At 40.9% G+C, this 27580-nt stretch overlaps 1 protein-coding gene across 6 annotated transcripts in view; it reads right to left on the bottom strand.

The window, feature by feature from the left end:
- Positions 1-27065, bottom strand: part of SPATA1 (spermatogenesis associated 1) — a 36911-nt gene extending 9846 nt beyond the window's left edge. Inside the window, exons 1-12 of one of the 6 annotated variants that reach the window (XM_089515556.1) lie at positions 26132-27064; positions 23986-24240; positions 22382-22500; positions 17158-17264; positions 9425-9542; positions 8944-8997; positions 8495-8837; positions 6567-6839; positions 4043-4181; positions 3582-3642; positions 2355-2478; positions 848-973 (exon numbers count right to left, since the gene is read on the bottom strand). In XM_089515556.1, coding sequence (XP_089371682.1) covers positions 848-973; positions 2355-2478; positions 3582-3642; positions 4043-4181; positions 6567-6839; positions 8495-8837; positions 8944-8997; positions 9425-9529 — 1225 coding nt within the window. In that variant the 5' untranslated portion in view covers positions 9530-9542; positions 17158-17264; positions 22382-22500; positions 23986-24240; positions 26132-27064. Of the gene's footprint in view, positions 1-847; positions 974-2354; positions 2479-3581; positions 3643-4042; positions 4182-6566; positions 6840-8494; positions 8838-8943; positions 9115-9424; positions 9543-17157; positions 17265-22381; positions 22501-23985; positions 24893-26131 lie in introns of those variants that run through there. The other 5 variants (XM_089515552.1, XM_089515554.1, XM_089515555.1 and 2 more) reach the window with 5 other exon arrangements.
- Between the last annotated feature and the right edge of the window lie 515 nt (positions 27066-27580).

Here is a 27580-nt window from a genome sequence, read left to right as displayed (position 1 = left end):
GAATCAGAGTAGTAACTATGATGCTTCTGTACTTATATATATAAAAGTTTTAACTCTGAAAACATTTTGTAAACCTCAGTTATTATATGGGGTGAAACTGCACAGAAAAAAAAAGACTGTCTAAACCCTTCATAGGATCTTTTAAAAAAAATATCCTAGAGCAGGCATGGAGCAGACAGAGTTCATGGATATTCTGCATCCAGCCTTGTAGTTTCTCTTCCCATACTCTGATTCATCTTCCCAGACAGGGAAAACTGTTATCTCTGATCAATGCAAGGGCTTTTTCCTGCTCTTCAGTGTGAAAGAGCCTTCCTTTCTCACCATGAGGCACGGAAAATCTGTGTGTACCTGTCCATCCATTGTCAGTCAATCATGCTAGCGGCCACAGGCCAGAAAGCTTTCCCACCACCTTTAAAAGGTATTGAGGCAGGTGTGGAATGCCCCTGAAAGAGATAACATGCAAGACAAAGCAAGGAAAGGGGTCCTAATTAAGAGTCAGGCAAAGCAAGCATTGAACGGGATAACATTCTAATGAAAACCAAGGTAATATTTGAAGTGGACAAACTAAGGGATCAGGAAGAGGGAAGAAAAAGCAATGCTTCTCAAGCCCCCACCTAATCACAAAGCAGAAGCAACATTATTTTCACTTCTCTTCTTTTTTGCAACAATCCGAACTGGTTTCCTTCCCTGTTCTTTTCCAAAGCAGCTATGCATTGCCAAGGAAATAGAGCCAGAACCTGAAGAATGCAAGACTTACCCCCTTGTTCTCCTGGAAACTGTTTGACCAAAAGCAGATGGTGAGACCACTTCTGTTGGCAGTATTTAGATATATCATTCTAAAACATACCTTGATATCTTCTGAGCTTGTTCTGCTCAAGCAAGACTTTCACTTTTTTAATCAGTTCCACTCTAGTCTTTTCCAGGTCCTTTCTTTCTGTTTTGATAAGATGCAACTGTCTGTTTAGCTCACTTCCTGGGGAAAAGAAACTCAATTTTTAATACACTTGTGAAAATTAGAAATAGGAAGACAACAAAATAAAATATAGATAACCCCAAGGCTGCAATGCCTTAAAGAAGAAAAGTAGCTACTTCAGACAGATATGTAGTCATGCTGTTAGCTAGCTCCTGCGGGATTCAAGACGGTAAAATGAAGTTAAAATATACTCAAAAAGAAGTGCAACATATTCAACAATGAAAGAATGTTTGAATGTTTTGTGGGGAAGGAGTGGTTTTTTGTCTGGAGGATGTGATGTGATTCCTGTATGCCATTTTGGGATTCAAGTACTCCCAAACTCGACATACTAAATATAGGAAAAGAAAACCGCCAATGCGCCAGACTCCACGCTACATCAAAAAGATATTCACAAAGATTTTCTTCCCCATACTCAGGGTTCGGATCTAAAGCCCTTTGCTTGGAAAGCAAAGATCTCCCATCCAGGCAAGACATCTGCCTGTGTCTCTGTACTAAGAATATGGAAGAAAGGAATGAGAATTTGAAAAGTGCATGCAGAGGATAAATAAACTCATGAAATTAATGATAACAGCCCTTGCTTATTAAGAAAGTCACCTTTGTCAACCTCCCCAAAATGAATGGAAGTTTTAGAGAACTGTATCAAGATTATATAATGACATCAGTCTCATTTCTCTGTGTGCTGGTCCTTGAGTTCTTCAAACAGTACCATTCACACACTAAAGGAAAGTTATCAGAAGCCTTGGGACAACTTTCAGGTTTATCTAAGTATGTTATAAAGAAAAAAATTCAGAGGGACCCCAAAGCAGCCTAATGAAAACTCACTGGGCAAAGAATTGTGATTGGTTGTTAAGAAGAGATAAAAATGAGGACAGAGGAATGGAATGGAGTTTCTAAAAATCCTGAACAAATGCACTCACACTGCAATGTTTTACTGCAGGCCCCACTTATTGATTAGCTGTACTTCATAAAACACAATGCTAAAATTTGATATAGCTGGACAAATTATTTTCTATGTTGGAAAAATGGATTAATCCCCTGTATCCATTCTCAGGGAGCACTCAGATAATAATACTGTTGTTGGAATTAATGTCTTCATACAATGGCTGGAAATGATAACACTTATACTTCAGAGGTTCCCTAAGAACAGAAACTTCCCTGGAGACATGTTAATGTAATGCATATTCTGTTCACTTACCTTCAAGTAAAACCAGCATCCCCCTTTATAGATGGGGCAGCAAAAGCCTCATTACTACAAATCTATGTAATTTTTTTATTAAGGTCCAAACCTTTCTAAGAATGTTGCAAATATATGCTTTGTGTATAGCATATAGCTCTGAATAAAAAGTTAACCTCACCAGATCTCTTGGAAGGATTTACTTACCCTCTGTTGGAAATGCTCTGTTAGGAACATGAAATCTGTTTACAGACAGAGCCAGAAGAGGTGGAGTAGGAGGGGAAAGGTACTGCTTTGGATGGGCAAAGTCACTTGGGTTATTTTCATCAGTCTAGGGCCAAATAAGAAGAGTGTTCAATGTTATTTCTAATATGCCATTGGAGAGACTACCTGAATCAATACTAAAGACAATCCTTTAAAAACTTTCTGTCTATGTAGAACCTCTTCCAAAGTTGCCTATCTGTCAAGGAATTCCTACACATTTAAACACTGGAGAGTAGATTATAGCATACTCCGATACAGTTGGACTATGGGGAATGCTGTCCAGGAATGCTGAACTTCCCCATTGTTCCCGAGTGTCCTATAAAAGACAAACTATAAAGCAGGGAGGAGAAACTCCAGATGTTGCTGAACTGAAATTCCCATATGACTTAACCAAGAGTGGAGGATGATGGGAACTGCAGTCCCACAATATCTGCAGAGTAATACATTTCCATCACTGTTCTAGAATATATACAATGGGATGGTGAAAAACCTCTTTTTGTGGAAAGCTGAGCAAACATTGAGAAAACCTATGTCAAACTAGTGAATTATAAAAAGGAAAACTTCCCAATTTAGTACATAAAGCATAGTAGAAATCACAACTGGAGATATTTGCCAACAGTTTCAATACCACTGTACAGAAGTTGAATTTCTGATTAGAAGTTAGAGCTCTTCTGTTGCCTTCAAAGCTTTTATTTATAGGTTCTAAAAGCTACCATCAAATATTTTTTTCTGAATTTGTCTCACTGAGGTCAGTGGGAATACTTGGGAAAAGAAGAATTTTCAAATCTCAGCCTCATCATTTCAGGCTTTGCGTGAAACTATTGCACAGTTTCACAGGCTGCAACTCAGTTAACTAGAAGTAAGTCCCAATAAACGAGTTTTTACTTCCAAGTAAACATGCTTAGACATGAGCTGTGTGCATTATTGGTATCGTTTTTATACAGTATCATTTTTTTAACATATGTATTACTTCAGATAAACAAGAACACTGATTTTGCAATCAATTTAGTATTGGCTAGGAAAGATTATTTTTATTTCAAACTAAATTATCTCAACAATTTTATGTTAATGTCATAATTATTAATTATTAATCAGAAAGTATAAATTTAGCTCAAGTTACTGCAACTATGGCAATAACCCAATTTTCTTGCTGGATCTTTGGAAACATACCTGATTATCCTGCATGCTACCAGTGTCAGCAACCGACTTGGTAATTCCAGGGTGCTGTTGACTGAAGATGAAATCAAAGTACAGTGTAACAATTAATTTAGAAACAAACCACCTTAATTAAATTTGTTTAAAGGCTGTGTGGGTCTACTAAATTGTGTGCTGGGGTGGCACTTTGTTTTGTCTCAATTATCAATCTAAACAATGGGGATGCTGAACTCAGGAAAAGGTAGGGCAGGTAGTTTGCTGATGACAACTTAGACTAGAAGCAAGCATTCTAAGAAAACACTAATCTCACATGCAGGAAATGATGGCAGGAGAATAAATTCCCATGTTTAATTATGTTTGTATGAGAAATAATTAAAGTGTTGTGCTTTTTCATTTTTCAATATGTTAGCAGTTCTTGATGAATTTTAATGAATGGCAGCTAATGCTGTCAGCATAATAATTCTATACTTTATTACCTCTTCTCACTCCGTAAATTTTCCAAGTCTCTGTCTTTCAATGATTCTGGGATTCCAGAATCCCCTGTGGTGTGTCTTCCTGTTCCTATTACACTGCTTCCATTTTCTGTATTTTCACCCAACCTGACTGAAGATTCTTCTACATCAAACAAAAGTTTAAAATATTATTTGTTTACACATGCACACAGAGCCCTTTTTATTTCAACTGTCTGCCAAAAACAGTGGCTATGGCCCGTTACACACGGGCCTTAAAGTACAGACTAGGTCCGTACTAGGGTTATGAAGGGGTGTCCCTTCCGGACACCCCTAACCCTAATACGGACCCAGTCCGTACAAAATGGCGGCACCCTATGTAGATGGCGCCGCCATTAAGGCGTCATGAGCACGCTGCCTCTATATGAGGCGGCGCGGACGTAACATCGTCACACCGCGCCAGGGTGCATAGTGCGCCCTTTTCCCGGCCACAGAAGGAGCTCCGAAACGGAGCTCCTTTTGCCATTTGCATCGCTGGACGCAGCCTTTACATGGCTGCACCAGCGACGCACAGGAGAAAGGGGCCAAGCGGCCCCTTTCTCCTCCTCCCCACCATCGCCATGAAAAGTGGCGGATTGGGGCCTCGGAGGCTGCCTTTCTGGCAGCTGAGGCCCTGATACACTGGGGAAAGGGGCGGGTGCAGGCCACCCCAAACGGGTGGTCTGTAACCCACCTTAGTTTAAATAATCTGCTTCCTGGAAGAATCACTAAAATAAAAACAGACTAGAAGATGTATGGGATGTTAAAAAATATCTAGTGAATTTCTGAACTGCCAAACTTTTATGCACTAAAGGCAAGGCAGTTTATCAATGCCATACTGTATGACTCCATTCACATGGTTATTTAAAGCACATCTGAAGAATTTCCAAAATGCTGTACAGTTGTATGTTGATGGTCTCATCATGTGTACAGTCCACTGATTCATTGCCAAGTTCTCTAACCACACATTGCGGTGTTCTGTGTCTGCGTCATGGAACTATGACTACTGCATAACTCCAAATCATAATTTGTAAACCTACTTCAAAACATTGCATAAATAAGTTTGGAGTTTAGAATTAACTGTAGTATGCCTGAGTTGGATGTCACTGCCAGCTATGATTAGAAAAATCCAGGGATAGAAAAGTGAACTTGTATTTAAAAGTGAGAAGCGAAGGAGAGGGCAAAGCACACAAACCTCTGGTATGATCCCCTTCTCACAGCCATTGTGAGAGTTGTGTGATGTCCCGACCCCCAAGAAAGAAAGAAAGAAAGAAAGAAAGAATACTTGGTAAAAAAAACCTTTTCCCATATATATATATATATATATATATATATATATATATATAGAGAGAGAGAGAGAGAGAGAGAGAGAGAGAGAGAATTCCCTCAATGGTAAAGCCACCACTCCAGCTCTAGATTAAATTTAAAACAAAGAGCACGTACCAATTCTGGGGATATATCCACTTGGAATAAATTGTGAAAGTAGAGAAAATGATCAAAGCAGAGACAAGCTAGAATAGAGTGTGCCCTTGCATTATGCAGGGGATCCATTCTAGACCCCCCTGAGTAAGGCAAATTCCACCTACAATGAAGCCCTATTTATTTGAATGGGGTGCGCCCCTGCAGCCCACAGCACAGTGCATGGCCCATTCACCATATTAGGGTTTGCCGTCCACGTGACCTCATGTCCGCATATGGTGAGCTTGTGTATAGCATGGACAAGCTGCACTGATAGTCAAGAATATCAGCTGGCCCACAGCTAGGATCCAGTAACAAAAAGGCATGAGATAAGATGCTGAGATGAAAACAAAAAAGTTCTAAGAACAACTAGGAAACACACAGAATATGATTTAGGAAAAGATATGCAGTCATGCAACACAAATAATTGTAAAGAACAGGAAATGGGGTGCAGACAGGAAATAGAGCATAAGGCTGTTGAGGGATAGACTTCATCATCCTTTTTCTGCAGGCCAGTCAATCAAAGGCCCCATACAGACAGGCCAAAATAAAGCTGTTTTGAGTCACTTTGGAAGTATGCTGTGTCCTAAGAGACCAGAAGCTGTGTCGAAGCGCGCTCCAGTTCTTAGAACTGGAGCGCAGCTTTGGCACGACTTTCGGACTCTTAGGACGCATGCATCATTTCAACAGCATACCTCCAAAGTGACCCGAAGCAGCTTTATTTTGGCCTGTCTGTATGGGGCCAAAGTTTCTAATTAGCCTTCATCTTAAGGACACCATTTATTTTTAATTGTCAATCAAGCTGTCTTCGTATTGCTTTTGTATCATTTTCAAGGCTTGGAAAGAGCTTTGTACAAAGGAGTTAATACAAATTTGATCAACATTAGATGTTATCTGAAAAATCAAGATTAGGTATTATGCTCTATCAATAACCTTTGGAAATGCAATTATCTTTTCTGGTAGGACAATGGAAGTCAAGGTTATTTTTCTGTACAATGCTAATTTCAAATACACTTTCAAATAAGCATTACGCATAATGTTTGCTTAAGTATACCTCTTATCTTCTGTGGGATGTGATTCAGTTCAGTTTGGTTGTTTTCTTCTTGATTGCGGTTCTGATTTACATGCGGAGAAGAAATGAGCTCTTTGGATTTCTCTCTCTTTCTAGTAGTATGATGCATTTCTTGAGCTTGACTGAGAGATATTCTCTGATCTGTTTTCCCTGTTCTTGATTTTTTAATAGAATTTTGTCTTTCAGAAATTAGATTTTTCAATGTAAATGGAGATATACTGGATTCCCTTTGGCTTGTGTTACAACTGGTTTCTCCTGGTGAAGAAATTTACACACATACAAACTCAGATACTTACTGTACAGTTACTTTTATAGTTGAGTGCTCCAGGTTACTGTGAATCATCATGTGATTAATCATATCATTTCAGGTTTAATATATGAGATTAATTTCACCTGTTTTCTTACCTTTTAGGTGTAAGCCCCTTCTTGAGTTTATAAATAAGAAACACACACACACACACACACACACACACACACATATATATTTAAAAAATTAAATTTAGGTAGGTAATGTTATTAAATACAAAATCAATATTGTGTTTACTACACTGTTGGCAAAACCAATATAGTGGGCCCTTGGTATCAGCTGTGGTTTGGGTCCAGGAGCCCACATGGGTACCAAAATCTGTAGATGCTCACATCCCATTATATACAGTGGTGTACTAAAATGATAAACCATATAGAAAATGGAAAAATCAAGGTTTCCTTTTTGGCTGAGGAGGGGGGAAAACCCACTGGGTTACTTTGGGCAAGTCATATGCTCTCAACCTCATGGAAAGGCAATGGCAAACCTTCTCTGAACAAATTTTGCCAAGAAAACTCCATGCCTTCGGATTGCCATAAGTTGGAAAAGACCTGAAGACCTTTTCAAGCCATTAATGAAGGAATTTGTGAATGCAGATTCCATGGGCATTTTTCACACAAAATGAGTCCCAAACTGCATTTGTACCAATCAGGCTTTCCCAACACTTGAGAAACCCATTTTTTACCATTTAAAAATATTCATTCCATCCCTACCACTGGTATCATCAGTATGAACAGTGAAATGACAGTTTCAAGAGACTTGTAGTGAATTTTTAATCCCCCTCCTGGATAATTTTGTATGGTAGTACTGGAGAACCATTTGCCCAGTTCTCAGCCCTGATACAAGAAGCTTCAAGACTTGACTATGGAGGAAGGACTAAGGCTGCATTTGTTGTGTGCCTTCAAGTAATTAGCAATTTATTGCAATACTATGGGATTTTCCAGCAAGAGGGGGTTTGCTATTGCCTTACCTGAAGCTAGGAGATTGTGACTTGCCCAAGGACACCCAGTGGGTTTCTATGCCTGAGCAGATTCAAACCTTGGTCTCCTGGAGTCTTATCACATGAGAAAGCCAAGCGGAAATGAAGCCAGAGAGTAGCAGCTTTCTTTGTGCCATACTGCATGCTATTGTAGCTCATCAGTTCTCTTCCTATAGGACATAGTCATAAAAGTGTATCTTTTGTCTAGCTGGAAAAATCGTTCGACAAAAGACACGCTTTTATAACCATCTCCTGCTGGAAGGGAACAAAAGTGCTACAACATCATGCAGTAAGACACTGAGAAAGCTGCTACTCTCCAGCTCTGTTTCCACTTTGTTTTCTCATGCAAGAAGACTCCTGAAGTCCTAGTCCAACATTCAAACCACTATACTGGCTGTCTAGGCTGCACTTCCTCATGCCTTAATGTAAACTCCCACTGGTTTCAAACCAAGGTATGACCATTCTATTATCTTGAATTTCAACTGCAGCTCTTAATGGAGGAAAAATAACTGAAAATAAAAATTATATATAGGAAAAGAAATGATTAGCTTTCATTGTGATTTGATCTGAATGTCACTATTAGAACACTCAATAACTTTCCTCCTTAACACTGCTTAGATAACTTACCTTTTCTTCTTTGTGAACTATATTTTTCTTGATTTTTTTCATTTTTCCTTTGCTCAGAGCTCTGCTGTATATGGAGTCCTGGAACACCTGTTTTTTCAATATCCTTCAATCTTAAAAAATTGTCATGTGCCTGATCCTGACTGAGATGGTTTTTCAAAGAACTGCCCAAAATGTGTGGATTCTGTCCAGCTTCAGGAGTTGGAGCAGCTAAACTCTCTTGTCCATGATATGATGTATATAACTGTGTATATTCTGCATTATCATGGTGTTTCTCTGGTGTTGATGATGAAGACAAATAAATACTTTCAACTCCTGGTAACAAGTACAGTTCTGGATGAAAAGCCTGAAACATAAAGCATATTAATTTGAAGAGAGGGAGATTGCAAAAACAATGAATAATGTTTTGCATTAAGTTATTAAGTTAAAAATTGTTGTTAAAATATACATACATATGGAGGAGCAAATGATTTGAGTTTCAGTTCTGTCTCTTGTTTTGCTCTCACCTTTGAGTATAATAACAGAAATGACATTATTAGAATATCATCCAATCTGTAAATTATCTTTCTTTCTTCACATAAAGAATATATTAAACATTCCTTTTTTCAATAATGTAATCCAGCCTTTGGAAAGAATTGGGAAAAACAAAAACTATAACCTTGTGGAATACTTCTACTAGATGTTTATGACATTTTTATTTAGAAATGCTATTTATTTCTTTTTTCATTTTTTAAAAAAAAGGATTTGATGTTTCTGAGAGTTATACACACATGCAGACCAATAGACAGACATATAATCAGATACACAGATGTTCATTTTAGCATAGTAGCAACCAGATAAAATTGACACTTTTTTTCTTGTTGCTTCTGTCTGAACTTGAAATTAATTATAAGGCCCTTATAAACACTGGAAGAAAACACAAAGACAACTTACCACTGCAAGTTTCTTTCCGATACGTTTTAGAAAGATAAATTTATCCACAACGGCATCTTCATCTAGGTACTCTCCAAAGTGCTCTCTCAGTCTTCTCAGTGTCATATGAGGTGACACCCTGCAACACCAGATTACATTACTGCATTTACATGAATGTGGATATTTTTGCTTTTGGAGGTGGTTATGTAATAGGAAAGATACTTATAGATATGAAATAGTTGAATGAGATGTTGCTAAGCTCCTGTAGCTTAGACCGAATCAAAATTTGTTATGTTCAACATTTAGTAGTTTTCAGAGTCACAATATCATATCACTATATACTATTTGCTTTTAGTGATGTGGAAAGCTACAAAGAACAAAAATCTAAAATAGTGCATAATGAGGAATCGTTCTCTGTCAGACTTCTTCTCTGCACCCCTTTGCAAATGCTGTCTTCCATGCTCTTAGAAGGATATTTCACAATACAGATTTTATCGGTTGACTTGAGCTGCATTCACACTGCAGAAATAATCCAGTTTAATACCACTTTAATTGCCATGGCTCAGTGCTATGGGATTCTGGAAATTGTAGTTTTGTGAGACATTTAGCCTTCTCTGTCAGAGACCTTTGGTGCCACAACGAACTACAGATCCCAGAATTCTATAGCATTGAACCATGGCAGTTAAAGTGGTGTCAAATTGGATTATTTTTGCAGTGAGGCTGCAACCATATTATAAAATTTATTTCAAAACTGATAACACAGTTTTACCATACCCTCAATCAATATTTCATCTCCATTTTTTATTTTGACCGAAATATTTGTAAACTAGATTAGCAGGGCAAATAATTTGTGTGTGTGTGTGTGTATTCATAAGAAAAACACAATTGGAATCAGAAAAAGGAGGAGTTAAGATAGGAGGAAGCTAAATTAACAACCTAAGATATGTGGATGACAGCATAATATTAGCAGAAAACATTCAGGAACTGGAACAGTTAATAAGGAAAGTCAAAGATGAAAGTGCAAAGGCAGGTCTGATGCTGAACATAAAGAAAACAAAAATAATGACCACAAAAGAAATACACAAATTCAATCTAGACAACAAGGAAATTGAAATAGTCAAAGATATCCCATATCTAGGATCAAACACTGACCAGAATGGAGACTGCACTTAAGAAATAATAAGAAGGATAGGAATGGGGAGGGCAGCTATTAAAGAACTGGAAAAGATACTGAAGAGGAAAGACATACAACTGAGCACTAAAGTTAGAATTGTTCAGGCCATTGTATTCAAAATTACCATGTACGAATGTGAGAGTTGGACAGTGAAGGAAGCAGACAGAAAGAAAATCAACACATTTGATGTGGTGCTGGAGAAGAGTACTTAGGATATCACGGACAGCCAAGAAGACAAACAAATGGGTTCTTGAACAGATCAGACCACAGATCTCCTTGAAAGCTAAAATGATCAAGTTGAGACCATTGTACTTTGTCCACACAATGATAAGGCATGATCACTAGAAAAAACAATAATGCTAGGAAAGGTAGAAGAAAGAGAGGACCACAAACCAGATGGATAGATTCAATTGGGGGTTATGGGCAAGGGCTTGCAGGATCTGGACAAGGCAGTGGAGGATAGCAATTGTTGGAGATGTCTCATCCATAGGGTCACAATGAGTCAGAACCAACTTGAGGGCAGCTAACAATAACAACGATGTGTGTGTGTGTGTACACACAAATATACATAAAAGTATTGTGTTGTAAGCCTATATCATATATTTATACACACATATACGCTTAGAACACAATCCTAGACATGAGCTCAATGGGACTTAATCCCAGTAAAGTGGGCACACAACAGTAGCCCTAACATCTTTATATGTAATAAATTATATGCCATTTAATTCTTGAACATTAATGTTCAGAGCTCACCAACAGAATGGTAGATTTTCTAGCAAAGACACCATTAAGCATTTATTTTATAATAAAAAAATAGAAGATATGTATAGACTGAAAACCTGTTTATTCATATGACTTACCCAGTTTAGGATGTATTGTCATTTTAGCTGAAACTGCTAATTTCATGTTTAAACAGCACTATTGCTAGCAAGACTTGTGCTCTAAGCAGTTTCTCAGATCATTAAGACAGGGATTTTCCTCATTATAAACTTGCACTGTATTATAATTAATTATATCAAGCATGAATTACACTAATAGGCTCTTAATAGATTCTGTGATCTGCAAATAAGCAACCACTACATTTGTCTATGATTCTTATAACAAGTGGATACAAGCTTCTGAGCTTAATAAGACTATAAACTTAATTGAGGTTAAAAAAAGATTGCCTTATGGAAACCTGCCAACAGAACAATGGAAACCATAAGCCAGGTATCTTGATGTCTTGTAATATTCTGTACTAGACAAGAATAATTTTTCACCAACATGTCTGACATAATTGGAAGGCACTCTATATCCAAGAACAACAGGGAAGAGTGAGAATTTTAATTCATTTTTATAAGGACCTTTCAGAAGTAAGAGTTTTGTTCATAAATTTGACAGAAAAAGTAATTGAGATTAAAATAAAAATCAGCGCAGAGGAAAGTGAAAATGATAGAATTGCCCATGCAAGCAGAAGTTACTTGTTTCCAGTTTTGAATCCCTACATATTCAACCATATTTCTAATACTGAATTAAGAGTGCTACATCTTTCTTTTGTGGTGGAAATTCCTTGTTGAAATAAAAAGCTATAGAAAGATGGAGTCACCTTTGTCAGCCAGAGAGATGATTTTTGAAATAAAGGCTTGGAGTTTAGAAAAAACTAGAGCAAAGGAATAATGAGTGCATCTTGACCTGGATGGAAGCTGGCACCAGTAAAAAGACATAACATAAACTACTGAGATAAGGACATTCAGAAGCAAGGTTAGGAGGAAAGCTACTAAATTCCTACATGAGGGGGTAAGGAGTGATGATGCAGTTTTAATGTATGCATGTATTTCTGTTCTGATTGTAAGAATTCTGTATGTTTAAATTGTAATTAGCCAGTCAGGTGTATTGAAGAAGCTTCTTTGTCTTGAATAATATAAAAAGAGCCATTTTGTCTTGTTCGGGGTCTCAGCTTTTTGGAACTTGAATTCCACTGAGTTCATTGTTTTCCTTTGTCGACAATTGGAAATAAACTTATGGATTTTCAATTACTAGGTCCTCTTGCGAATTCCTTGCTCTGCCAATCCTAGATTTTTAAGTTTCCTGAAATTTCTGTTACACTTTCTGACAGGTTTCTCATTTTTAAAGCTATGTGGCAGGGAGGAATAACATGTGGTGTATCAACACTTCAGAAATAAAGCAGTTTGACATCACTTTAACTGTCATGACTCTATCCTACAGAATCCTGGGATTTGTAGGGGTTGTTCCCACTATGGTTTAAACTGGATTGTGATTCCAAATGATCTGGTTTAAACCACCATGGTTCCCACTTAATTCGAATCCCCACAGTGATTTGGAAAGGGGGGGCATGGTTTTTACCCATTTTTACCCATTTAACCCGCGTCAAAAAGATGCTGGTGAAATTGGGTGTTTTGGGGGCTGAATTGATTTATTTGGAAACAAATTGATTCAGCCCAAGTGGGAACCAGGCGGAATCGAATCGGATTCCAATCCGCCCTGGTTCCTACTGGCAGCGACTTTCCTGGCCATACCTCCATGTTACGTCCTCAGTCCTCCGTCCTCCCGTCCTGCCTCTCTCCTTCCGCCCTGGCCTCTCTTCCACCCCTGATATAGCCAGGAGGATGGAAGAAGACATGGTGGGGAAGCCATGGCTGTCACTTCCTACACCGATTCTTGAAACCAGCACAAACATAGTGGGAACCACCGTGTTTGCTGAACTGGTTTCAGGAATCGGTGCAGGAATCATACCAAGAGGTAAGTAGGAATGAGGCTGTAGTTTGGTGAGGCACCAGAGCTCTCATTATGACAGGACAAGCTAAATACCTCACCAAACTACAGATCCTAGGATTTCACAGGCTGGAGCCATGGCAGTTAATGTGCTGTCAAACTGCAGTGTGCAAAAGCAGATGATTCTCTTCATGCTGAAAACAGCTGTACCTATTGCATTTAATGGGTGCAGATGCATAAAATGCATGGAAACAAGCAGAGTTCTGCCACTTTTGCCAGCGGCCCATTTGGAACCACAGCAGTGTCCCACTTCGGGAGTGGGCCATCCGATCACCATGGTTCTGGAACAATTGCAGCTGCACCAGGCTCTGGCTGCTCCTTTTGACCCATCGGCTTCATCCCTAAATAGGAGTGCCCCCCCCCCCCGCCAGATTAATTCTCTCAGCTGAGTAAACTGACTAGGGAGGAGAAGATATACAAATGACACATGTTGTTCCTTTGTCATTTTCAGCTAGTTATTAAAAGTGCTCACTAATGCTTTCTTCTACCAAGTGTACCAACAGGATGTGAATGGGAATTAATTATCCTTTTGGTACCCTTTTTTAGTCAGTTCAAAAAAAATTCTGACCCCTGGGGCCCACAAAAGTGTTCCCGGGGAGCTGCATGCAGCCCACAGACCCCACTTTGCCAACCCCTGTCTTAAGGAAATATGCTAACCTGTTGACAAAAAGATGATGAAAAGGGATAAACAAATTCAGAGACTGGTTTAAGTACTATACCATTATGCACGAAAAGAATACAGGAGAAACCACAAATGGTAAGGAGTTTTATGATTTTTGAGCCAGGATATAGGAGGCTAAATAAAATAAAATAAATAAACAAATGTTATTCTTATACCCCGCCTTTCTGCTGCAGTAGTCAAGGCAGCTTAGATGACTAGAATATATTGGAATAATACATACTCTCAATAAATAAATTGACCCCCCCCCCTTTAAAACAGGTTAAATACAATACAGTTTAAAAATTCAACCTGTTAAAATGACAGCAATTTTCGAGTAGAGGTAGTGGTTAAGTTACATAAAGTAGGGAGAGTACAGAAATTAGATTGAACTATTCTGGGGAGGCCTGCTGGAAGAGATCCTTCTTGACAGCTTTTAGGCTGATTATTTGATGGATCTCCTCCAGCAAGGTGTTCCATAGTCTGGGAGCAGCAGTGGAGAACATCATCTGGGAGGTTGCCATTAGTCTGGTTTTTATGGGTTGTAATAAATTCATCCCAGAGGACCTGAGGGTGCAGGGCGGATTGTACGGAAGTAGGCGATCCCTTAGATAGGTTGGACTCAAGCCATGTAGGGCTTTAAAGGTAATCACCAACACCTTGTACCGTGCCTGGAAACCAACAGGCAGCCAGCGAAGAGATTTCAGAATAGGTGTAATATGATTACTTCTAGTTTTACCAGTGATCAGCCTGGCTGCCATGTTCTGTACTAACTGTAGTTTCCGGACTAGGTACAAGGGTAGCCCTATGTAGAATGCATTGCAGAAATCAAGTCATGAGATTACAGTTTCTAGGTCCCTTACTTCCAGGAAAGGGCACAGCTGGCATATCACCCGGAGCTGATAACAGGCGCTCCTGACTGTCGTATTCACCTGATTTATCAATTAATTTACCAATTAAGAGCCAAAGACCAGGGTGAGTAGGGAGCACTTGCCTACTCAGACCTGTATCACCAAAAACTGTTTAGCTCTCATAGGGCAAAAGGAGACTATGGGGCAAAAATCAGCTTGAAGCTGATCTTGAGCAAAGTAATAATAGCAAGAAGCAAGAAATTTAAAGAACCCTATCTGCTAACCAATCGAAATTCCACTATTGCTCCATCATGGCACACCCTCCAATATTTCAAAGATGAAACCCACATGTACGATGGGATGTTGAAAAGTTCTCAGCCTGACCAAAAAAAGAAATGATCCAGAGCCATGAAACTTATATTATATTCCACACCCTGAAGCTTGATGCATCAGCACGTGATTTCTCAAGTTTCTTTAATCCTTCTAAAAAATATTCTGATGTCTGGTCACTGAAATACTGCTCTGCTGCTGCTATCACCTTAATTTCCTTCCTTTAAAACCTTTTTTAAGGTTTGGAAACAGGAAATAGTAATATGGAGCAAGATCTGGTGAGCACTCAAAGTCCAAATTCTTTAAAACATCCATTGTCTTGACAATCCAGTGAGCTAATTTATTGTCCTGCAAAAAGAAAACACTCTTCCACAGCTTCTCACACCATTTTTCCTTCAGTACCTCTAATAAGCACAGGAAGAGTAGTGTTCTGCATTAACTGCTTGGCTCTTCTGAAGATAAGTCACTCATCAAAATACATTCTTTATTCCAAAAAAGTGAGGCCATGAACTTTCCTGCTAACTTTTGAACCTTGAATTTCTTTGGCTGTGGACAACCTGAGTGCTGCCACTGCAAGGACTGTTGTTTCATCTCTGAATCATAGCGATGTAACCATGTTTTATTAACAGTGATGAACTGTTCCAAAAAATTATCACTAGATCGTTCAAAATGCTGCAAAATCAACTTGGAGACATCCACTCAATTTAATTTCTGATCAGCATTCAAACATTTCAGTGCCCACTTGGCTGACAGCTTCTGCATAGCCAACAGTTCACAAGTCATTCCTGGGATATGTTTAGTATCTCAGCAATTGTTTTAGCTGAAATTTGCTGATCTGTCAAAATCCGGTCATGAATACGCTGAAGAATTCCAGGAGTTGATACTGTTGAAGGTCTCTCAGGCCTTGCTCCATCTTCTGTCTCAAAATCTGCACGCTTAAAGTTGGCATACCTTTTCTTCACAGGTGAGTATGATAGGCACTTGTCATTCAAGGTTTGCATCATACACTCATGGATTTCCTTTCGAGTTTTCTTCTGCAGGAACAGGAACTTCATGATGGCTCAGATTGAGCACTTGAAAAATCTTACACTTTTCAATGACATGGTTTTATCAATGACCTGAAAAAATTCAGAAATTAGAGCTAGGATCCTGCAAATTGGCAATATACAGTACAAAAGAACACGCTACAGTGTTCACGTTACAGTGGCAAATTGCACTCAGATTTTGAGAAATGGGTCAGGATGAGAACTTTTCAGCACCCTGTCATAGTTCGCGTCCATCAGAGCATGGCCAAAATGCTGTGGCCAGGCAACAAGAGAACAAAAGGTATTAATATGGAACAGCACACAAAACAGTGCGTTCAGTGGAAAAACTCTAGAATTTACATACTGAATTTAGAAAAGCCTGAAAAACAAAATAAAAAAATCCAAAATCAATAAATACAATTACTTGATATATATTCATGAATGCACACAACATGATATATTATTCTGAATCAAAATGCGATTATTACACTTACTCAAAATTACAGCTTTCACCCAGATCCACTGTATGAACTCCATGTTTATACCTATTCCCTTTGCCCAGTGTACATTTTAGATGAGATAAAATCCCAGCTCATGTCTACCATGAGATTCATGTGGTCACCCTGAGACAGTCTACCCTACTTCACTGGATTGTTTTTAGAATAAAAATGGAGTGGAAGAAAGCGGGGGGGGGGGGGGGCAGGCGGAGGATAAAGAGAAACTGGGGCATTTTAAAAGCAGATGAGAAAACCAGATGGCAGAGGATTAATCAGGGCTGTCCCTGGCAACATGGGACAGTTTGCGGATCACCTAAATTTTGTCACATACATTTTAGCCTTTAGAAAGTTTTGAAATTAAAGCAAGCACTTAATTATTTGACAATTACTAGAATTATTGATTTTTAAGGCAAGCCTGACGTTCCTTATTCCTGTACAACTCACCTTATAAAACCAGCTGAAAAGAACTTGTTGATCACATTTACAGGAACTGTATTCAACCTGAAATCCCACACTTCCTCCGGAACATAAAAAACGTGGAGTTCTAGGAGCTAAATAAATTTTAAAAATATATAATTTAAGATCCTAAATGTAATCAGCATTGTCAATATATTACATGAGTTTAAAATAATTTAAAGACGGAGTAATGACAATAGAAATTATTAATAGCATTCTCAAATTTTATGTTTTCTTTTCTGAAATAACAGACATGGTAACCTACACAGAAGGCGGTATTATTTTATGGGCTTTTAGAATCAACTTTTAAAATATATTTTTATTTAATCAAAACAAAATGTGAATAGGACTATCATCATGGGGTTATGTCAAAGTGATGTCTTTGGACAAGAAAATAAGAGACTTGACAAAGGAGCAAAATGAACAACCCACAGTATTTCTGGTGATGTGTTTCAGTGAATGCCAAGTGTTACCATGGGTGTGGGCCTCATATACCCATCCAGATGCTGTTGGACTGCAATTCCCAGCAATCCTCAGCATTGCCTATGCGGTTAGGAGTGCTGGGCCAGGTTTTTCAACAACCACTGAGGATGGCATGATTCCTACCACTGCATTAGAATAAAGCACAGGAAACTCGCTTCTTCCCACAGTGAAATATAAAAATATAACATAATGTAATGTTTATAACATACTGTAGCTCTCTATGGGGGAGAAAAAGGAAAGAAACTGCAGTTATTAGTCACAGAAAGGAAGAGAGAGCTGAGCTAATGGCCCTGAAAAGGGGGTGCCTTCTGTAAGTGGCCGCCTTTCCATGGAGAACTGATAGGAGAAGGGTTGCTATTGGAATGTTTAAGCTATATGCATGTATCTGTGTGCAACCTGCACAAATGTTAAAAAGAAAGTTAAATACTGTAAAATACCACAACTCTCCAATGACCTTCCAAAGGAAATCAAATCCAATTAAGCATTGCTCCTGGAAGTTGCATACCACTGGGAAAAGCAAGGCAAGCATAAACCCACTGGAAAGAAGGTTGTTTCAGATAAGATGAGACTCGGGTCATTGTGCTGTTACAGTGAGATGGTACTATTTCTCCCAATTGTGCAGCACATTGAACTGAATGCTGAGTAGCAGATTCAAAATTTTGTAGCTTAATGTCATCTCAGAATAGAAAATATTTGTGATTGCATAATGAGGTAAGTAAAAGAGCCATGACACTCATTTCTGTGCCAGTCCAACTATCATTTTAATCCATGGAATTTAGTGAGGAAACCCCCACCAAAATTTAAACATGCAATGGGGCAGCTGTATGAAATAGAACAGGAACACTATGCTTCTTGCTGATGGTTTCCGAAACATAATGTATTGCTCAGTGATATACAGACATGGTATTTTGCCAAAATTACTATTGCTAAATTTCAGCAGGGCTTTATATTAGGGAAGACTATGTAGGTGTTCCTGAACTGATTATAATGAATAACTTTAACTGACACAAATGTTAAAAACATTGCTCTTAATTACATAGGTGTATTGTGAGCTGATGATGGCATAATTTTATCGGGAAATCTATGCAGCAGTTAAATAAAAAATAAAACAGGAATTGCATTCTATTTAAAGACTGCATGCTGTGTTGAAATGACATATACAATTAAAATGGCAGAGTGGCAAAGCTACTGAATGCCACTGAAGAGGAAATAGTAGAGAGTGCCATGGGATGTAGCATCTGTATGCAAGTAAACTTCTAATTTTCTTCCTGCTGTGTGGAGTTCTGTTAAGATGCAGTTTCAAAGCACACATGCATAGTGTGCTTCTTTCATTTCAATATGATATGAGAAAGAATAGTGAAATGAGCATGATAGCCACTGTAGTGGTTTGAGTGCTGGGAACCTGGGGTTTGAATCTCAGCCATGGAAACCCAATTCATGAGAAAAACTGGAGAAAAGAAGGTTAAGAGGTGATATGATAGCCCTGTTTAAATATTTGAAAGGATGTCATATTGAGGAGGGAGCAAGCTTGTTTTCTGCTGCTCCAGAGAACAGGACCTGGAACAATGGATGCAAGCTACAGGAAAAGAGATTCCACCTGAACATTAGGAGGAACTTCCTGACAGTAAGGGCTGTTCGGCAGTGGAATGCACTTCCTCGGAAGGTGATAGAGTCTCCTTCCTTGGAGGTCTTTAAACAGAGGCTGGATGGCCATCTGTCAGGGATGCTTTGATTTGGATTTCCTGCATGGCAGGGGGTTGGACTGGATGGCCCTAGTGGTCTCTTCCAACTCTACGATTCTATGATTCTATGATTCTATGATCCACTTCAAGTCACACTCTCTCAGCCAGAGATAGTCAATTGCAAACCTTCTCTAATAAATCTTGCTGAGAAAAGCCTAGGAGAGGTTGCCAAAAGTCAGAGTCAACTTGAAGGCATATAATAATAACAACAACGTAAAGTGGAATTTACAGGGCAGAACTGAAGGAGGAAAAACAAGAAGAGGTAGCCAAGGTGCCACTACATACAGAGGAATAATGGAAGAGAATAAAAACTGTGCAAGAATGCAGAGAATTCAGATGAGACACCTGACTCAGGTTATTCTCAGGTACAATATGATAAAAATCACAAGAACACTGCCAGTGTAATAAACCAATACACAGTTTGCCCAATTATTCTAAAAATGCAGCAGCAGAAATAAACCAATGTCTGCAACATGCCAGATTTCTGATGATAGGAAGCACTTCAAGCAAAGAGCTAGAAGAAAGATCTACTAATAGCTAAGGAAAAAATATCAGGTGTCTGATAGCCAGTCCCAGCCTCAGACATTTTGGTGAATGAAGCACTGTCCAGTGTGCTCTGTTTTCTGCTCAGCCAATACTTTTATCAAGCTACAACACCATTTAAGTACAATCTCCTGGTTTTAACCTTTCCCTACCCCCTGGATCTTAAAGAGCCAAAAGAAAGATAACTGGAAACAAATTGGTTTATCCTTTTGCTAGAAAAGAAATATAGAACAAAATTTATAAATACATTTGATATACCCTCCCATGTTTCACAGATGAAAACTAGGATATGTGTGGCTAGGTAACATTAAAATATGATCAAAATGACAAAAGTTATTCATGAGGAAGAATTTCCAAGCTCAGAAAACCTATGGCAATTTGATTTTTCCTGAGCCTACTGGGAAAGGCAAAATTCTGGCATCTTTATTCCTCCCCCCCCCCCCCCCGAGTTGGGCGCAAATTACTTTTGGAAGTTAAAGTCAATTGTCAGCAATTGGAGCTGAAGAGGAAGGGGGATAGTGGGAAGATGAGAGAAAAACTGGGACATTTCAAAAGCTGAAAAAGTGGGATGGCAGATGATTAATCAGGACTGTCCCTGCCAGACCAGGACAGTTGGATAGTATACATTGGGATGCTGTATACTATCAAACAGCCAAATAACATATAAATAATATAACAAGCAAAGTAGGAGAAATTAGAGGTTTACAATGTATGTGTGCTCCGCCATGAAACAATGCCTTGCTTCCATGTCTTCAAGTCATTTCTGACTTATAGTGACCATACCACAGGGTTTTCCTGGCAAGATTTGTTCAGAGGAGGTTTTGCCTTTTCCTTCCTCTGAAGCTGAGACAGTGTGACTGGGAGAACAGTGGGTGAATCAAATCCTGGTCTCCAGAGTTGGAGTCCAGCATTCATACCACTACACCATGCTGGACTGCCAAACTAGTCCACATCCATTTTGCCCACTGCCTGAACATGAGCACCTTCTTCCACAACTGGCCTGTTTGACCCATCTTGTGATGGGTCCTTGTTGAGTACATCCTTACTTAACACAATGCTATTGCTGAAATATTCTTGCTAAAGTTTAATGAAAGATGACTAAGGGGAAGGAGGTGAGGGGAAAACCTCTTACCTACATTCACGGAAAGATCTAAAAAAATTCCCATAAAGGGGAAATAGATTGCAGCAGAACCTGCTCGCAATCCAGCGAAACTGCCTGGTACCTTCATGACTCCATTGAGTTATATAGGACTTGGGGGAGGTGGCCATAATTAGGAAAACAGAGTAATTAAAAAAAAAGTAGGGCTCTGTCATCCTGATTAAGCTGCTCCTCTCTCCATTATGTTTGTACAGTTATTATGCTCCCAGTGCTTCCTAATATAAAGAACAGCAGTAAGGCAGCTGCCCATAGATAGCCCAGCACTCCTTTGCCTGTGGCATTCTGCTGTTGCTCATGGCATTTCAGTTCTACTTGTCATCGAACACTGGAAGTGCTCATGTCCTGATGCTAGCAGCTGTTCACCCATGCCAACTGCACTGCTCCTCAATATAATACTGTGATTCTGTCTCTAAAGTTAAAATGGGGACAGGCACAAGAACCAGTGAGGATTCATTTCTCACTATTCCTGTCCCTTGATGAGATGAGCTGTTAGCATTGGAGGAAAATCTTTATTAAAACATTCCCAATGTCAATGCTGCCTAAACAGTAAAGAAATTTATTTGGTTATTGTCTAATAACCAAATTATTATCTAAATTACCAAATTATTATCTTAACTGCGGTGGTTCAGCACTTAAGACGCTGACTCTGACGCTCACAAGGTCAGGAATTTGAGGCCGAAGCACCATGAGATGGAGTGACCTCCCATCACTAATCCCAGCTTCTGCCAACATAGCAGTTTGCAAGCATGTTAAAGTGTAAGTAGATAGATAGGTACTGCCTCGGTGGGAAGCTAACAGTGTTCTATGCAGTCATGTTGGCCACATGAACACACAGTTGTCTTTTACAATGCTGGCTCTTTGGCTTAGTAGTGGAGATGACCACCACCTCCTACAGTCAGTTATGACTAGACATTCACGTCAAGGGGAAACCTTTACTTTTTTGTTGTCTAAAACTAATGGCATCACTAGATTTGGTGTCACCCGGTGTGAGCGGGGGTGAACTGCCCTGCCTAGCCCACCCACCCCAACCAGACCACCCCCTCAAAGGTTTTCAGAGTCCTGTGTGGTGGCCATCGCACAGGACTCCAAAGGCTCTGCTAATGAGAGGGTTGGAGATGCAGCCTCCAGAGGTCCTGTTCAGGGTCTAGTGTGTCTGCTGGGCAAGACATTTGTCCAGTAACCGTGCCACTCCCTCTGGGTGTACCATCCCACCAAGTGACACCCCCCTCTGGGGTGTCACCCAGTGCGGTCCACACCCCCTACTGGATAACAACAACAACCATACCTTTATTTCAGCCAACAGGCCATTAGGCAACAATATATACAGGGGTGTGATCCATTCAAGCCTATGAGGCTTGAATATGTGTGAGACTCCATTTTCAACGGGGGTCTGGAACGGATCTCCTGTGAAAACGGAGGGCCAACTGTATATAAAAATCATTTACAGATACCTTAGATGTTACATGACCACATGACACAGGGACAAAGTGTATATTTGTATGGGTACTTAGAGAACAATAGACAGGGCTGTTTGTTACGCATGAGTCATAATCTTACATGTTTTAGTAGTGCAGAGGAAGATCTTTGCCACCGCTTCTGTTTTACTTTTCTCAGAGTCATTTAACAAGTACACCAGGTACCAATTGAATGGTCTACCTGGAAACTTGAGCAGGAGAGGTGAAATTAATCTTAGGCGCTTTACAGACCGCCCAAAAGGGCGGTCTGCTGGCGCCAGTGTTTGCTGCATGAAGGAGCCGCAGTGGACAAACCGCGCGACTCCTCCGAGCAGCAAAAAGAAGCTGCAAAAAGCAGCTTCTTTTTGCGGCGCCATTATGATGCCGCAAAGCGCCATTGGCGCACTTGCGGCATCATAATGGCGCCGAGACGTGCGGACGCTAAGCGTCCACTACGTCAAGATGGCGGCGTCTATGTAGAATGGGCGCCACCATTTTGTAAGTGCTCGGCATGCACTAGGGTTAGGGGGCCCAGAAAGGACGCCCCTTCCTAACCCTAGTACGTGCCGAGCACGTACTTTTGGCGTGTACAGAATGCGCCTTAGTCTCTCATTCTTATAAAAAATGCAGGAAAATAGAACATAATTTAGATACTCAACAGAACCTTCATCGCAAGGGCAGACATGCTCATTATAAGGGGTTCCCTTAAAGCAGCCCTCTAACAAGGCAGAGGGGATAACATTAAATCGTGCTTTAGTAAACATAGCTTGGTATTTCAGGATGGTCAAATTTTGTAAATTATGGCGCGTTACAGAGCACCGAAAAGCGGCGCTCTGCCTGCGCCGTCATTAGCTGCACCGAGAAGCCTCAGCGGCCAAACCGAGAGGCTTTCCGGTGCAGCTACAAAGAAGCACCAAAATGGCACTTCTTCTCGAGTCGCGGAAATGACGCGACGAGGCGCCAATGGCGCACTTGACGCGTCATTTTCACGACGCTACGTGTGCATAGAGTGTGGCCATTTTTACGCCCCTGTCACGTGCTAGGGGTGAGGCTGGTATGAACGCTAGGTCCTCGGCCAACCCCTAGCACGTGACGGGGGCGCCGCAAAGGCCCGTGCGGAACGGGACAATGTATCCCCTCTCAAGATTAATCTGCAACCCTAGACTTACTGGAGAACAAGCTGTGCAGGCAGAGGATAAAGAATATTGTATATCAATATTTGCCCTGGGCAAATCATGTGTACTGCACCCCTAGTGATGCCACTGTGTAAAACAAGACTATGCAACTCCCCTCATATATATTTCTTAGCTCATTAATCTATACCAGAAAAACATGCAAGATAACTGTAAATTAAATTTAAGATCTTATATATACATATGCATATATATATATATATATATATATCACAAAATATATCAGAACAATTATTTCTCACCTCTGATGTGGAAGGTCTGATCTGATCAGATGGCATGTTTCTTTGTTGCTTTTCTTGCTCATGCAGAATTCTGGACAGGATTTCCCCACTCTCTCAGTCACATCTTTTATAAGAATTATCTGGCATAGTAAGAAAAATCCTGGAAATTTCTTAGAGGCAAAAGTCTGTGTTTCATATATGTTTCCATTTCTTTCAAGCGTTGGATTTAGAACAGAGAAAACTTCACGGAAGCAACATACTTTGCTTCTAGCAAACCTGAAAACAAACAAAAAAGGTCCAAATGTTGACTAACAGAGTTTATCCAACCTTTGATGTGAACACTCCTTCAGTATAAATAAATATCACTATAGCAACAGTTAGTTGCATAATCAGGGCCAGGTAACAGATTTATTCTATTAATCTAAAATCTGCTTTACTTGTTTTGCTGACATGGAGATACTTGGGGCCAAAGTTACAGATTTTGATATGACCTATGGATAAGTAAAGGGTAAAACTTAAGGGCATGTTACTGAAGGCACATAATATACACTCATATTAATTTATATGTGGTTCCAGCAGTGGACTACGACTCTGGAGACCAGAATCCCCATTCAGCCATGGAAACCCACTGGGTGACCTGTGGCAAGTCACACTCTCTCAACGTCAGAAACCCCTGTGATAAGTTCATAGTAGGGTTGCCATGAGTCAGAAACGACTGGAAGGCACACAACAACATACAGTATATTTATTTAAACAAAATTGGGTGAAGAGAATCTGAGCATTTTATATGTGTTTGGGCCTTCCTTCACCAAATCCAGTGCAGCCTGAAAATTAAATCCCCCAAATTTTCGTAAAACCTGCCAAAAAGGGGGTGGGGGGATAACAAACAAAGGCGGCAACTTGGGAAATTAGCAGCCTGGAAGTGAAGTGAGAGTAGGGTTGCCATATCCCGCCGGGGGGCGGGACGATCCCGGTTTGGGCGGTGCCATCCCGGTCCCGGCCCGGTTTGGCGCCCAAACCGGGACAGCCCCGCCCACCGCGGCCACCTCAGGCCCCGCGGTGGCTCCAAGGCCTTGCTGAGGCCTGGGAAGGCTCTCCGCGGTTGGAGCTCCAGCCACGGAGACGCTCCCTCCCAGGCCCCAGCGAGGCCTTGGAGGCGGCTCCGCGGTCGGAGCTCCGGCCGCGGGGTCCTCAAGGCCTCCATGAGGCCAGGGAGGAGGAGGAGGCCGCTTCCCACCGCGGCGATTGCCGCGATGAGGAGCGGCCCCTGCCTCTTTCCCGGCCTGGGAGCCTGCTGAGGCTTCCTCCCAGACCGGGAGGAGGAGGAGGACGCTTCCCCTCGCAGCGATCGCCGCGATGAGGGGCGGCCCCCGCCTCCTTCCTGGCCTGGGAGGCGGCCTAGGCTCTCTCCCAGGCCGGGAGGAGGAGGAGGAAGCCTGGCACCGTGGCGATCGCCGCGGTGCCAAGCTTCCCCGCGCCCCTTCCTGGCCTGGGAGGCGGCCTAGGCTCCCTCCCAGGCCGGGAGGAGGAGGAGGAAGCCTGGCACCGTGGCGATCGCCACGGTGCCAAGCTTCCCCGCGCCCCTTCCTGGCCTGGGAGGCGGCCTAGGCTCCCTCCCAGGCCGGGAGGAGGAGGAGGAAGCCTGGCACCGTGGCGATCGCCACGGTGCCAAGCTTCCCCGCGCCCCTTCCTGGCCTGGGAGGCGGCCTAGGCTCCCTCCCAGGCCGGGAGGAGGAGGAGAAAGCCTGGCACCGTGGCGATCGCCACGGTGCCAAGCTTCCCCGCGCCCCTTCCCGGCCTGGGAGCCGGCCTAGGCGTCCTCCGAAGCCGGGAGGAGGAAGAGGCCACTGGAACCGCGGCGCGATTCCAAGCGGCCCCTGTTCCTCCTCCCGGCTTGGGAGAGAGCCTAGGCGTCCTCCGAAGCCGGGAGGAGGAGGACAGGGTTTGAAAATGTAGGACTTTTTTTTTAATTTCCTAGCCAGGAAATTAAAAAAAAAAAGTCCTACATTTTCAAACCTGGTCCTACATTTGTCCCGGTTTGGAGGTCCTCCATTATGGCAACCCTAAGTGAGAGGGAAATGTGTTACATATTTATCACACTAGAGGAGATCCCTCGGGAAAACAGGAGTTAAACGCGATTTAAAATACATTTGAATTTAAACCAAACCTGCAAATTCGATTAGTATATCATACTAGGGGACTGCCCAAGTGAAATAATACGAAGTTAATCTGAACGCAAAGCAGAGAAAAACGGCAAGATTTTTTTAACTTTCGGGTTGTTCCGAAAATAAAAAGCTGCCGGTTTTCTCTGCTTTGCATGCGGATTAACTTCGCGTTATTTCATGTTAACTGCAACGTCATGTGATAAACTTTGGGCACTTCCGGGGTTTTGTTGTTGTTGTTTAAATCTTGTTTAACTCTCATTTTCCCACGGAATCTCGCTAGTGTGATAAACTGTTTAGAGTTGCTCCTGAATTAACGCTTTATATGGGTTGCCATGGCAACCTCCTCCCCAAGGAAGGCCTAAGACCTAGGCTTAGGCCCTAAGCCTCCTCCTAGCTTTCTGGGGAGAAGAAAGAGACCTAGACTTCCGTGCTCCCTTCCACATTACACTTGTCCCTCCGTATTCACTAGGGCTAGGGGCACTAGACCACCGTGAATATGGAAAACCCACAAATAACAAAAACACCATGTTTTTTTTTACCTGAGATGAGACCTCTCTAGGAATCTCTAGGTCCTCCAGCACAACTTTATAGTCAACGTCAAACAGACACTGACCATAGAGCTGCACCGGAGGCGCTACAAAGGCCTAGTGGAATATGCCTCTCTAGGCAAAAATGGTTTTAAAGAATGGCAAAAACAAAAGTTTTAGGTAGTCTGACACTGCTTTAAACTGCCATGGCTCCATCCTATGGAATCCTGGGATTTATAGCTTGTGTTACGGCCGCCTCATGTGGAATTCTGGGGCTTGTAGTTTAGTGAGCCCTAAGAGCTTTCCAGAGGGCAACCTTAAATTTAAATTTTATATTTATGTATTTTAATATTTTGCATCGTTTTTAAACTGTACTGTTTTATACTTGTTCGCTGCCTCAAGTCCCCATATTGGGAGAAAGGCGGGATGTAAGAAAATACAGTCACCCCTCCTTATCTGCAGATATTATTATTATTAAACTTTATTTATATAGCGCTGTAGATTTACACAGCGCTGTACATACAATCAGTAAAATCGATAAAAATAAAACCTGCCAATGGCGTACATTCTACAAAATACATATAAAACAGTAGATAATAATGCAATATGGAATTAGATAAAATAAGCATGCAACAAATTTAAAAACATCAAATATTAAATCGGATGTCAGATAACAATTGGATAAACAATCACACAATGCCTGGGAACAATATAGTCTTCAAGTCAGTTTTGAAACTGGTTAAAGAAGTGATGGCCCTTGCTTCTCGTGGGGGAAGGAGGCTCCAAGAGTGAGGGGCAGCAAGTCTGCGGATCCAAGGATCCATGGCTTGAAATTTATACCCAAAAAGGTATAAATTCCACAGAAAACCTTCTTGACTTTGCCATTTTCTTTAAGGGACAGCATTTTACTATGCTGTTGTATTT

The sequence above is a fragment of the Sceloporus occidentalis genome, unplaced genomic scaffold (assembly GCF_023333645.1).
Source record: "Sceloporus occidentalis isolate IW3139 unplaced genomic scaffold, rSceOcc1.0.p SCAF_3, whole genome shotgun sequence".
In the NCBI taxonomy this organism is placed as follows: domain Eukaryota; kingdom Metazoa; phylum Chordata; class Lepidosauria; order Squamata; family Phrynosomatidae; genus Sceloporus; species Sceloporus occidentalis.
This window is presented reverse-complemented; position numbering and strand designations above follow the sequence as displayed.